The following is a 14,617-nucleotide window of genomic DNA, read 5'->3' on the forward strand; positions in this document are numbered from 1 at the left end:
TCTGGCGGAGGGATCTCCAGGGTTGGACCCAGCAGATCGCGCCGGTGGGTTCCAGCGAGGGCCCGCCGTGCTGTCACTTGCGCCTTGTTTGCCAAGCTAGCGGCTGGGGGGCGGGGAGCGGGGGGTGGGGGGAGCCGGTGACTCTACCTTGGGGTTCCCGGAGGGAAGGGGCCAGGAATGAAACCCGACGACCCGAGCCCCTTCCCCTTGGCTGCCTGTCCCTTGCCTGTTTTTCCTCCCGCTCTCAGGCGAGTCGCTGCGCGCCTCTCCACCTACCCCCTGACCATGCTGGACGGCCTGAAAATGGAGGAGACGCTGCAGAGTGCGCTGGAGCCGCCGCCGGCCTCCTTCTCCTCCCTGCTGGGTAAGTGCCAGCTAGCTGCGCCCTGCCCTGCCGTGGCAGCCCCTTCCCTGGGTGAAACTTGCCTTTGCGCTCGCACCGCTGGACTGGCCCCGGACACACCCCGACGGCTCTGAGTTCTCCTAAGCAAGTCCCTCTGGCAGCCGGAGTGGTTTAGAGTGGTGGCGACCCTCCAAGCTGTCTCCTTAGGGAGCTACAAGTTTGATCCCGAAACAGTAAAGTGTCCACAGTTAACCTGTTCCCCCTGTTCCTCCTCCTGGGACTGAAGCCTTTTCAATCGGCCAGCGCCCCATAACTGGCGGCTTCAGAGAAAAACAGACAGGAATCGTTTCCTTTCGCATCTGCGGGGAAACTGACAATCTCAAACTCTTTTGTAAGGAAAAAGAGAACTGGTGTGCATGAAAGAGAGAAATAGCTGCTATTCTATTTATTATTAATTATTATTATTATTATTATTATTATTATTATTATATTTTAAGCACTAGTAAATGTGTGCAATATTAAGAAGGAAAGAATATGAAAGAAAGAAAGAATTTTACTAATTTCCGTATCTCATATAAATACATACGTGTATTTATCTACAAAAACGCATGAACGCAACCACACAGATACGACAGAGTTAAAGCACATATTATATATATTCATATATGAAATAATAATCGTTCCAATAATAATAGAAAGGAGATTTTAATTTTTTATTCATGTCCATTTAATAAATTGTTACTGTAAGTAGTAGATATAGTAAATCTTAGAGTAATAAGATATAGTAAATCGATTTACTATTATCTCTTATGCTGAGTATTATCAGCGTAATAGATAACGCAGTATTGTACTATATTATGGTGGTTTAAAATCAAAGTTTTTATTTAAGCATAATAGGGTCTAGGTTGGAGAACTCGACATCATAATTATTTTTAAATGAAGGCACCGATCCAGGTCTATAATTGAAGTTGGCTGGTAAGATTTCACCGGCTGGACTGTATGGGAATGTGATTGCCTACTACGGTTCGTAGTGGAGTGGATTCGCATTCAGACGCTCATCTGAATGCACGTCCTCATCCCAGCACAAATGGCTAGCAGGGTCATCGGGTGCAACTAGACACTTGTGCTCTTTGGGAAGCGGTTGTACAAGGGCTTTCTGTCTGTATTTCTATCTCTAAATAGCTATAGTATGTAAGTAAGTAATAAGTTTATTGTTGTGACTACAGATCATAGCATAACATAACATAGTAATATGATAGAACCCCGAATCTATGTGCGCACGGCCACTCCACTTCCACTGAGAAAAACTAGGGTTTGGGAAATAATTCTCTCCTTCTAATTTGTAAACTTGTGTGTGTGTGTTAAACAAATAAACAATTTTTCTCAGTCTCCCCAACGTGCCGGCAAACCAAACTGGAACCGGAAGAATAGAAATACTCGGAGAGATTCGTGTCTTCATAATTTATTTGATTAGTCACGTAAATACCGTGACTCAAAATGAAAATCTAAGGAACCAAAGATTAAATTGTATTTCAAAACAGAAACAAAGATAGAGGGGGAAATGCTCCGTTCCCCCCTCCAAACTCTCCCTTCTTTCCCTTTGCCATCAGCCGCGTTTCTCGCGGGGCCAAAACACACACACACCCCGCAACACACACACACTTGTAAGAATCCTGCCCCTCCGTCCACCAATTGCAAAGGGATTTTATTGACACCCCACCGACGTCTCACAGAGGCTTATTTGCTATTGTTAAAATCCAAACAATTCTTCTTTTAAAGCAAAACAGTCTCGTTCCGTGACATCACGAGGGGGTGATTATTTGGGGGAGACTGGCAGGGAGAACCGGGTCGAAATCATATATAGCATTTTATAACGGAACATACTCTGCATTTGCAATTTAAAATTAAATAGCAGATTGTTCCTTGCTGAGCTCTTACGGGAGCGAGAAATCCGACTAGATTTTCCAGAGAGCAGCGATCAATTTGGGAGAAACAATAAAACGCGATAAAGATCTCTTGTTCCACCAGGAGAAAGAAGAGGGTGGGGAAGAGCCCCAGTTCTGGGTTGATTTTAGGATGGGCAGATTCACACTTCATTCCGAAAAACAAACATCAATTGAAAGGCTGTTCCAATGTTTCGCTCCTTTCAGTAATTTCACCTAAAACAACAGCGACAGTATCCGTTGCGTTCTAAGTCGAAGGTCTGGAATGCCCACCTCCCTTTCCTAAGCCCGATTGCTTGGATTTCAGTGCAGAGGCGACTTACAAGTAATTGCCCGACCTCCACGTGTTTACTCAGACGTAAAAGTCTTGTTGGGCGAAGTGGATCTCACTCCCAAACAAGCCTCGTGGAACATAGTCAGACTTACTTCTGAGTAAGTCCAGGTTGCAGGGGTGGTGCGCTAAAGGATCGCAGGTGCCACAGTCTTCTCCTCGGAGTCAACCGGTGTGAATCCCAAAGTACTTCGAATTAACTTCTGATTGCTCCGATTGTAATTAAGGAGACTGGATTTTGGTCGCACACAGACGACTCGGTCCGAACCACACCCGACCCCTCCTCATCCGATTTAAAGCGACCGGTCTGAGGAAGAGATTCTGTAGCGCAATGAAAACGAGGGGGCTTACTTTCCGGTAAATACAGAGCCAGCGGGGTTGAGGGGGGGGGGGCAGTGTCCCTTCCAGTTGGATTTTGCTGTGGGTAGGCATGGGCACCTGGGTGAGAAAATGCTCCCAAGGAGATGAGGACCAGAATGTGCAAGAAGGCAGTATTTGATAAGAGTCGCCTGAGCCCAAAGGGCAAGGTCGCCGCCCCTAGGAGCATACAATCTGGGGACGAGACCCGAAGAAAGGGGAGCGACTTGGCCCGCAATAGGGATGGACTCCACGGGTGCGTGCGACCCAGCAGCGGCAAGTTGCCCAGAGGCACGGAGCTGGAGTCGCGCGAGGGCTTTGCTCCCCCTGTGCTTGGGGGTCGAGGCACGGAGGGCATCGCCATGGAGGGCCCGCTGGGATTGAGGGCAAGCCCTCCCGCCTGACTTTGCAGCCCCGGTGTGTGTGGGTGGGTGGAGGGCGGGGGGCGGCCAAGCGACGGGACCCCTCTGGGCTGTGCGGGAACGTCACCGTCCTCCTTGGGGTCTTTGCAGGGGCGGCGGCCGGGCGGCGCTCGGTGTGCGAGGGCTGCCGGGGCGTCATCGCGGAGCGCTTCCTGCTGCGCCTCAACGACAGCCTGTGGCACGAGCGGTGCGTGCGCTGCGCCTCCTGCCAGGAGCCCCTGGAGAGCAGCTGCTTCTATCGCGACCAGAAGCTCTACTGCCGCCTCGACTACGAGAGGTAAGTGTGCCTGCGAGCTGGGGAGGGGCGCGCCTTCCTGCCGCCACAGGCTGGCTGGCTGGCTGGCTCCTGGCCCGACCTCCCCAACGGTGGCTCTGCACCTGCTTGCTTGCTGCAGCCGGAGCGGGGACCCACCGAACAAGGAGCCTTCCGAGTACAACTGCAGCCCTGCGAACACTGCCTCCGACCACTCCGTGCAGCGGGAGGGTTGCGTTCACGTGCCCCCCGCCCACTTCTATGCACAGAGACCCAGGGCTGGTGTTGGTGCTCAGAGGATTGCTGGCCTCAATATGCGTTGCTATAGTCCACTTTTAGTTTTACCTATATCGTCCATCAGATCGCTTTGGTGTTAACCGCCCTGAGCCATTTTAGGAAGGGCGGCATAGAAATAAAATGAATAGTCAAGGTGCTGTCCTAGGCAAGAGGTTCAGGTCAGCCACCGGAGGACTAAAGAGCTCTGTGCCTGCCCCGTGGATGGAGCCAGAATTCGGTTGGGGCTGCCACAAGGAACACGGCCTTCCTCCCACTGGCACACCACACATCCAGGATTATTATTATTTATTTTAAAAAAACAAAAAACAAAACCCAGGGAATGTTTGAAGAGTAGAGTTCTTAGCCCTGCTGGTTGTGGGGCTCCCACATCTTTTAAGTGTGTCCTTCCAGTCTTGGCGTGGCAGGGGCAGCTATGCAGGGCTAGCTAGACTGGCCACAGAGTGTTCTTCAAGTGGCTATGGCTTTCTCGCATTCCCCACAAAGTACAAATACATGTTATATGAGACAATGGTGTAAAACTGGATCTCTGGGAGCAGTGAGACCTTGGAAGTGGGCATGGGGAGGTGTGTGTGTGTGTGTGTGAAGATCTTGATTGATATTACATGAATTGCACTTTCCTGTGAGTGCAGTTGAGAATACAGGCACCATTTCTAGTTTGATTCTCAGGAAGCTGCAGGTAGCTGTTGGTTCCTGCAGCCACAAATCAAGGTGTCCTTTCGCCACATGTTTTGGTCCACACATGCAGCATACCATTTCCTTCACATATAGATTTAGGAAATTATCTTCTGTGAAGCAGCCCGGACAGATATGGATAAGAGTGAAACCATTACAAGAAGGGGTGGGTGGGTGCACTTTAAAGTTGTCACCCACTTTTCAATCTCCTTCAAAACATCGCTGAATAAAAAGACATCACTCAGCTGCTTTGCTTCAGCACTGAACTGGCTCTATTAAAAAGGGCCTTCACTGGATCAGATCAAAGGTTCATTTAGTCCATCATCCTCTTCCTCACAGGAAGTATGAAGGCAGCAACACGCCCCCCCACAAGCCCCCTCCCAGCAACTGCTTTTCAAAGTTTACTGTTTCTGAACCTAGAGATTCCATTTAGCTTTGGTGAATAGTCATTAACAGACCTCTCCTCCATGAATTGGCCAATCTTTTAGAGCCATCACAATATGCTGTGGCAGCAATTTCCATAAATTAATTGTGTCAACCTATGCCTCTTCCCAGGACAGAACTCTAGGGTTAAGGAGGCCAAATTCCGCAACTAGTTGGGATTTGTTTTACCCTTAGGAAGAAAGACTGCTCAGGCAGCTTCTGTTACTCCCAAACCATCTGATCAGGCTGGATAGATTGCATTTATCAGCACTATAGGATCTGTCTTATTATGAATGGGTGAGGGGATCAATAGCAGCCTGACACCAGCATCCTAGAGTACACTCCCAAAGACTCCTCAAATCCAAATGGCCTCCAAATATGTTTTTTTGTCAGAGTCACACCCATGGATCAAAATATGCCAAAACCAAATAACTTCCACCATCACCTAACAATACACACAGACACACTCTGCCTGCACAGATATGGGTTGGGTTAAGATGTTGCACACCCCCTACTCCCGCTCTCCCATCCGCATTCAGATGTTGGAGAGAGGGGCCTCTCTGCAGTCAGCGAGTCTGCAGAGAGATGGGTGGAGGGGCTGGCTGTGTGGGCTTGCTTCTTTCCTGAAGGACAGCCCACACAGCCAATAGCAGCTGGAGCAAGGGAGGAGCTTCCTCCCTCAACTCTGGTTTGGGACAAGGCTAACAGTGGTGCCAGCCTTTGGATGTAATGCTGGCCCCACCTAACTGGAGGTTAGAACAACGAAACTTAGAAATAACTGAAGGTAACAAATGGAGTTTGGGGAGGGAAACAGTGGGTCCATTTCCCCCTTTAACTGCAGTTTGTTGTGTTCAGACGTTCAGTTAGCGAAAATGAAGTGAAGGCACCTCCGGTTTCATGTTACGTATGAACTTGGCCATGCACTCATCTTTGTATGCTCACAAGCCCAAACCCTTGGCTGCAGCTAGTCAGTTGCTGATGGGTGCAGGCATTGTGTCTGATAATGGGCATTGTGTATGCACCACTGGGGTTAGGGTGGTGGGTGGCAGGGGAGCATCAAGTTGCCACTCAAAGGAAACAATCCTGGGAAATTTTCTCTCTTGTTTTCTTAGCGCCTCACTAATTTTCTCTGACATGCACATTACTTGGCAATGCATACATATATCTTCCTAGTTCTGGAGTATCATATCACTTCTGAATAATGCAATGTAAGCTATTAAGTTTTTGTTTTGTTTTTTAAACTGGATTCAGCCATATACTGTGCTCTACAGGGCAACAGAAGAATTCAGTTGGCTATCCTGGTCTATGGGCATAGAAAGGATGAAATATTTACTCATTTATTCAAGGAAGTATTTCTGATTGCTGTTGATAAGCCTGAATAGTGTCAAAACTATCACCATGTGCTCCAAGCTTGTAGATGAAAAGTTTACGTTGAAAGTACTCGAATTGGTTTCATTCTGGGATTTGTAGAAACATTTTGTTGAACATTTTGATATCACATAGTCAAAACCATATGCCTGCATGTGTTGTAAAGTTGCTTCCATGGATTCACTAAGCTAGGGTGGAGTGGGGGATAATGTATTTTTATTTTTATTTTTAAACACCTGGAGCTTTGGTGTTTGTTGGTTATGGACAAAACTGGAATTTTTGATGATGTTGAGCAGGGGGACCATTGGCAAAAAGTATGGCAGGGGTTGTGCTCATCATCCAAACACTGTGAAGGAAACATCTAAAAGGTGCAACAGAATATATGTATTGATTAAACAAACAAGTAAAAGCCACCATGCATTTTGAGCCAGGAGGCTCTTTTGTGGAGGACTTACAGAGTGAGAAAGATTTAGGGAGGCCTGTAAACTTTAGACTGTTGAATTGTCAAAAAGTTGGATTTTGCACCATGCAATGCCAAAGTTGTTTAACACTCCTTTCATTTCCTCTCCCCAGGGAACTCTGGGAACTGTAGGGATCTCCAGCACAAAATTCTCAGCACTCACATCAAACCATAACTCATAGTATTCTTTGGGGAAAGTCATGACACTTAAACTGATATAAACTAATATATGTTTGTATTGCAGATATGCTCTTAAGTGCAAATAATTATTGCTATGGATAAGAGCCTTCTGACTCAAAATACACTGGTTGACATGATGAGGAAAAGTACTCAAAGTAGCCCCATTGAAATTAAAAGGAACTTTTAATTTCAGTAGGAGGGAGTACTTTGAGTAATTTCCCTCATCATGTCAGCCTTTGAGACTTTAAACAAAAAATCCTGTCGTTACCCAGTTTGGATTCTTTCCCTGACAAGAAGGAGAACAGCCCAGCTGTTTCCTTCTGTTGCAAACTGGACTGATAGCTGTAGCCAGATGATCTGGATTAGGAGATTGGTTTGGATAGGGCAAGCTTGTATGGGCTTTCACAGCGATGATGGGAAAGGGACATGAAGCTAACTTATGGAAACTTGGCCCCTGCTGGTCTGCCTACTTTTATATGTATCTGGCACAGTTTTAGATGAGTTTATAAGCTTTGGAAGGACTACATATTTTGTGAATTGGCTGCTATTTAACTGAATGGTTTAAAATATTTGGCTTCATTGGTAACTTTGCTGTGTTTGTGTGTGTGTGCGTGTGTAAACAGCTACTGAGCATTTCACTCAATTTGACTTTCTGGGGAGTTCTGTCTAACTGGAAAATGAGGATACTCTTAGGAGCAAAAGTCATCCTCTTACCTATTTTGTACCTCTCAATAAGAACATAAGAACAGCCCTGCTGGATCAGGCCCAAGGCCCATCTAGTCCAGCATCCTGTTTCTCACAGTGGCCCACCAGATGCTGCTGGAAGCCACAGGCAGGAGTTGAGGGCATGCCCTCTCTCCTTCTGTTACTCCCCTGCAACTGGTACTCAGAGGCATCCTGCCTTTGAGGCTGGAAGTGGCCTATAGATCTCCAACTAGTAGCCGTTGATAGACCTCTCCTCCATGAAGTTATCCAAACCTCTCTTAAAGCCATCCAGGTTGTTGGCTGTCACTACGTCCTGTGGCAGAGAGTTCCACAAGTGGATCACGCGTTGTGTGAAAAAGTACTTCTGTTTGTTGGTCCTAGACCTCCTGGCAATCAATTTCATGGAGTGACCCCTGGTTCTAGTGTTGTGTGAGAGGGAAAAGAATTTCTCTCTCTCGTCTTTCTTTTTTCTAAGCTAAAAAGCCCCAGGTGTTGAAGTCTTGCCTCATAAGAAAGGTGCTCTAGGCCCCTGATCATCTTGGTTGCCCCCTTCTGCACCTTTTCCAGTTCTACAATGTCCTTTTTAAGATGTGGTGACCAGAATTGTACGCAGTACTCCAAGTGTGGTCGCACCATCACGAGTGCAAGCCTATTTGTCGTGCCAGATTGCACAGAGAGTTTAAGCAGGTGCCGGGAATGTGGAGGGGACTGAGAGTGCTGAGAAAGTTCACTCCATTTTGAATGGCCTCTGGGTCTGTAACAGGCATTCACAATTGCTGCCAAGGAATACTCTTTGCCTATTATTATATGCCCGTCAAATGCTGCATGGCAGATATATGAATATGAATACAAAGAATATTTATGGCAGAAATACACATTTGATGTTGTGATATTTAAAGCTGTGTGTGTGTGTGTGTGTGTGAGAGAGAGAGAGAGAGAGAGCATGGTGGGTGAGAAGAAAACTGTATAAATGTTGTGTGATCAGACCAATCAAATCATTAGATGAAATTACATTTTTTTAAAAAAAGATGTAACCTGTAACTTTAGTCTATTTGTTTTACTTTGAAAGTGTTTGTGTTATCGTGATTACAGCCTGATTGTAACATGCTACATGAACTAAAAATACTTTTTGGCTTTGCTTTTGACAAAACTGGTTCCCAGTTTATACTTTTGGTAATTTTTCAGTATGGGGACAAATTACAGTGACCAGACTCAGTATAATCCTGTCATGAGTATCCTCCTTATCCATAAAACCACTATATGCCATTGTTTCCAGCAGCGTTGGTCCAAGATATTTTGTGCCTGAAGCAGAGGATTCAAATGGCACCTTCTCTTCCATTAATTGAGCATAATCCACCAAGAACTTCTCCTATGGAAACCTCACTGAAATGAATGGGGGCTATGCAAGCACACACTGCTATTTCCAATTTCCATGGGGCTTGCACAGAAGAACTTCTTGGTGGCTTGTGCCTGATAGGTCAGCAGATCGGTCTGCCCTCCATTCTGCTGCTGTTCGTGGTGCTCCAAATTTGCCAGCTCCAGCTTCTGCCTGGTAGGCCAGTCTCTGGTTTCCAAAAGTCATTTAGGATGGATCTTAGAATTTTCCATGTGATAAGTTCCAGCAACTGTATGATTGATAGCTGCAAAAGCTGTTCTGAGACTTCTTAACTTGGATTGTTTCCATTTATCATCTATTCAGGGGAGGGAGAATGGGGCATGTTTATTATGTTTTTAAAAGGACTCTGATAACCCGTCTACACAAATAAGTAATAATCTGATTGATGAAGATTATCTTGGAGGAAACCCACAGTTTCTTGTGCCACACAGATAATTAGGGCTGGTTCCAGTGCAGAGAGTAATGCACCATTTGCTGGACCCCCAAACCTGAATGTGAGGGAATTCTCAATTTTTCTGCTACTCTGCCTTGTTTTGGATGCCTCCCCTGAGAGCTCCCCAAATCCTTATTTTAATTTATTTAGACTGGCAGATTAATCAACGAAAGCTATTTTTCTATAATTGGTGGGAGCCAATTACAATCAATAGGGGCAGGGGAAATTTTTAATGGAAATATTTGGGGTCTTTTTGAGACGAGGAAAAGTTAAGATGCATCCCTGAGTGGATCCCTGAGTCAGTCTCTCCGTGGAGACTGCAGCCTAGTTACTGCTTTATATTTTTTTTAAAAGGGGAGGGGGCAGTGATTAACACATGATTAACATCACTTGTAGTTTGAGTCTCAGGATGTTGGAAAGCAGAGGAAATCAAGGACTTCTGCCAGCTTTGTTTTTGAGCTATTGACTCAGCTGCATGGCTTAAATAACTTGCTAGGAACTTCATATCACCTTCTGCTTATAGTTTTGGTTTCTTCCATGAACCAGATTTGGTGGCAATTCCTTAAACGACATAGGGCTGTATTCAGCTGCTTCCACTATCCACACACAAACAGTTTAAATGTAATGTGGGATAGCAATTTCACAAGTGGAGGTAGACAAATAATTTATTATGAAATAACAGGGAATATATAAGTTCTGGAAACTCATAGGGCTATTTAAAAAAACTACAACAACCTGCCCAGTTTAATTTACAAACGTGTATCCTTGTGCATCTCTAGGGATTCTCTTCAAGTATGTAAAAACTGTTGGGTTTCGTGATTATTTAGCAAAGTGCCAAGGAAAATACCACTCCAGTTACAGAATGTGTTTAGTTTTTGTAGCTGTTTAAGGAACACACATGGAGATCACTGAAGAGTCTAAACTAAATTGGTTTATTGGTGAAGTACATTTGAGATAGGAGAGATCTAATCCTATCTAAAAGCTATATAATGAATAGGTGGGGAGAAAGAGATGTTTCCACCCAGTGGCACACCGAGGTCATTTTGGAGCCTGGACCAGAAGGGCTTAGGAGGGCCCCCCTGCCACAAGGCTCCCTCTTAAATCCCCCCCCCAACTGTTAGGAGAAGCCTGCTGCCACCCTGCCGTGCCAATCTTTGCCATTTTCTCTGCCATTTGCTTGACCTGGGGGTGGGGGGTGAGCTGAGCAGACCTCCCCCATGGTGGTGGCGGTGGCGGTGGTGGGCACAGTGGCTGGTGGGCCTGTCCACCTGGGCTCGCCTGTGCAGGTGCGCCCGGATGGACAGACCCACCAACCGCTGTGCCCGCCACCACCACGGAGGAGGCCTGGTTGGCTCACCCCCACCCCAGCTGCATAAGTGGCGGCGAAAACAGCTTAGATCAGCACAGCGGGGCAGCAGCGGGGTGGACGTGAAGTGGTGGCAGACCTCTGTGGAGGCCCCCCATAACATTTGGAGCCCCCAAAAGACAGGCGGTCACAGACTAGATCCCCAGTGTCCCCGTGGGAAAGATCACCTCTGTTTCCATCTCCTCTCTTGAGGAAAGAAGAGGACTGACTCTCACCACAGGTCAGTCTTTTTGACCTGAGAAGTCAAAGCAGGGTCATAGAGTAGAGGCAAATAGGGACAGGTAAGGAGACCCTCACTAACTGCTTCTACCCTCAGTGCCCCTAGTGGTCATTAGGATAGTTGTTGCAAAAGGTCAATGCACTGGAACTCCATCCCTAACAGAAATTCCTGCCTTTTTTTGGATGACCCCCATCCAAATTAATTTTTGTTTCCAGATTAATGGGCACCTTAGTTTGCTATCAGAAGGAATTGTATATATATGTGTGTGTGTGTGTACACACACACACACACACCCTCAGCTGTGCATTTTTTAGCTAAAACATTTCCCCCAATCAACATAGCTTGTCTCTGTGGGCTTTGACTACACTGGGGGAATGGAGAAGACCCTGTGATATGGGGGTAATAGCTCCAAGGTTAGTATCAGGAAGTAGATCTCCCCTCATCCTGCTTGACAGATGGGTATGTATGGAGGAAGCCTGAAAGGGACATTCTTCCCACAGGATGGTTATTCGTCCATTCTCCAACGGTGAGTTGGAAGCCCTCTTAGTGGAAAATGCTCTGCATAGTGAGGTTAGCATCTGAGGGATTCCTTGCATTAGTGGTGAAATAAATGTTAGGCTTGTGCAAATTCAGATTCAAAAATTTGGATTTTATCCAAAATTGCCCCAAATGGGTAAAAACAGGTAAAAATCTGAGATGCCAATGTGGATTTCATGTGTACCAGATTTTGTAACTGTATGCCTATCCATTCCTGATATTTAAAAGAGCGGGGGTGGGGGAGAGGCATACTGTGTTACCCCTTTTGATGAAGGGAAAGGACATGTTCCTCTACAAGGGGGTGGAATGATGGTCCATGGAGGGTCTTAAGTTTCAGAAGTTTTTGAAAGTTCTGGCTTTAAACAAGCCATATTTCACAATTTTTAGCCATTTTAAAAACAAAAAAATTCAAAAATCCATCAAAAATCAGGAAATCAGCCAATTCTCTTCAAATTCACTACAGGGGGGCCTGACCTCCTTCTCCACATGTGTGGCATGTTTAAATGCTCTAGGACCAACCCATGATTTTTGGTGATTTTGTTTCAATTTCCCCTATGGGGGAAAATCCAAGTTTATATAGGAATTTGCATTCAAATTCTGAATCTGATCTAATGTCTGACATTGCCAGAGCTGATAGAATCCAAATCATCAAATTCAGATCAGGTAACATCTGAATGTGAATCTGAATTTTCTGAACGTGCACAGGCCTAATAAATGTGCTCCACCAAACTGCAAATGTTGTTGTCAAATATTCACCAGATATTTTATGAACATTGGTTTATTTGCTGAATATTCAGACTATATACTTTGGATATATGATAATATTTGATTTCAGCATCTGGTATTTGGCAGTATTTTCTCTGAAATGGAATCTGACCATATTTTATAGCTAATGACCAAAATAAAAACAATCAAGAAATATCAATAAGTCTTGAGGGTTCAAATTTCGGATGTTGAAGTGTAGTCAAAATACAAGATATTATGCAATGAATGTCCCCAAACACAGAATGTCCTCTGTGCAACTGTTGGGGCTGCATGCACAGAGCCTCTTTAGAAAAGAGTAATTGCAGGGATAGGGGAGTAGGGGGAGGTGAATAAAGTCGTTCCCTCTTCCAAATAGTTGATCTGTGCCATAATTGATTGTCTGACTGAGCTCTATGTATGTACAAGTCCATCAGCCTATTTACATGCTTCCTTATTCAATGAGGATAAATGCATGGAAACACGATTCATCTGCACACACAATGACCCTTCACTGGATTGTAGTGACTTTCGGCAACTTTCTTGTTATGTGGAGCTTGCAAAGTACACTGCGCTCAGGCACATGAGAAACAATATCCAGAAGGGAAATCCACTTCTGCAGATGCTATGAGCAAAATTCCATAGAAAGGATTTACCAACAGTTTTGTTTGCATTCAGGTTTATACCATACAACCTCTTGGGCCCCAAATCTGAAAATATGATTCCATACTCAAATACTGGGGTTGAGGGGTTATGTATTCATTTTAAAACTGGATTTTGAAAACAAATATTGCCTCTGGAATCAAGCACCTAAATTTGTGCAGAGATGTAGTATTATATATTATATATATATAATATATACAATCTCAATTATATCACTAATCAGGAATTTGAATAGTTGGCAGCAGTTTCAAGTATCTGTTCACTGTTGTGTTCATACTCGTTCTTGGTTAAAAGAAGAAATGGTCTTTACATGTTTCAGGAGAGAGAGAGAGAAAAAGAGAGAGAGAGAATGCTGTAGAATGAAATTTTGTAGAAATGTAGTATATGTGAATTTGAATTTTGAACAGTTATTATCAGAATTTCCTTTTGAAAGTCAGTGTTGAGAGATAATTGTAAATCTTCAATTTCAAAGAACTGATGTTAAACACCATCTTGTGAAAGTCAACATATTTACAACATATTTACAACATATTTACATATTTACACTCTAAATCCGACATTCCATATTTGGGAACACTGAATTAGGAGAATATAAATTCACCTAATTTATTAATTTAGTTTTGGAATTAAAATTTAATTTTTCTTGAGCATTTTATCCAAAAATTGTTTCAGCTCATTTTGCCGACATGGTAAGGAGCAGCACAACACATTTTGGTCCTTGAGACAATCAAAATGGCACCCCTTTACACTCACACACATAGTTAAAATATAAGTCCTTGCTGGACTTCTTTTGGACTTTGCTACTAGTCTGTGGTAAACAAGAAGAATTCTATTTCCTGCCTACTGCGTCTACATTTTTTATCTGCATAGCCCTGCTACCTCAGCTAGAAGAAAATCTGAGGGACGTGGACATCTTCTGGGGAGGGGATTTTCTGCTTTCAGGATGGTCCTATGTTGCTGCCAGCAGTTGCAAAAGGGTCTAAACTGATTTTTAAAAAACCCTTCTGTGGGTCTATTCTGGTATAGGCTAGTTATGGCAAAATATGTCAAAATAAAAGTGCAAGTAGTTACTGTGTTGAGTAGGAAGTTTGTGGTGCGTCTGGTTGATGGCTTAGACTTGTCTGAACTCTTTGGTCATTGTTTGCCGCCTTTTAAAGATTTTCAAATTTTGCCACTTGAAACGGCTGCCTTGCTTTGCATCATGGTAGGACATACGGTTCTTGCACCAAATTCCTCAAAAGTGTTTTCCTATTGACTTCCGTGGGATAACTGCCAAAGATGTGGTTTGAGAATTGTAAGCTGTTTCATGATAAATGAAGGCTTCCATAGCAGTGCAGTGAGTTTGCCAGCATTGTTCTATCATTCACAACTCTTACGTTTTGCAGCACAAGAAACGAAGATGAACAGGTCTGTATTTTGTCACAGATGTTTTTTGTGTGAGTGGGAATGATGCTTGGTCATCAACTTGGAGGTCACAGTCACAGCTGTGGCTGCCATTTCCAATAGC

At 44.6% G+C, this 14,617-nt stretch overlaps 1 protein-coding gene across 1 annotated transcript in view; it reads left to right on the forward strand.

The window, feature by feature from the left end:
- The first annotated feature begins 285 nt into the window (after nucleotides 1-285).
- Nucleotides 286-14,617, forward strand: part of LMX1A (LIM homeobox transcription factor 1 alpha) — a 91,246-nt gene continuing 76,914 nt past the window's right edge. Inside the window, exons 1-2 of the mRNA XM_053248407.1 lie at nucleotides 286-364; nucleotides 3,487-3,673. Coding sequence (XP_053104382.1) covers nucleotides 286-364; nucleotides 3,487-3,673 — 266 coding nt within the window. The remainder of the gene's footprint in view (nucleotides 365-3,486; nucleotides 3,674-14,617) is intronic.

This window comes from Hemicordylus capensis, chromosome 4 (assembly GCF_027244095.1).
Source record: "Hemicordylus capensis ecotype Gifberg chromosome 4, rHemCap1.1.pri, whole genome shotgun sequence".
Classification (NCBI taxonomy): Eukaryota; Metazoa; Chordata; class Lepidosauria; order Squamata; family Cordylidae; genus Hemicordylus; species Hemicordylus capensis.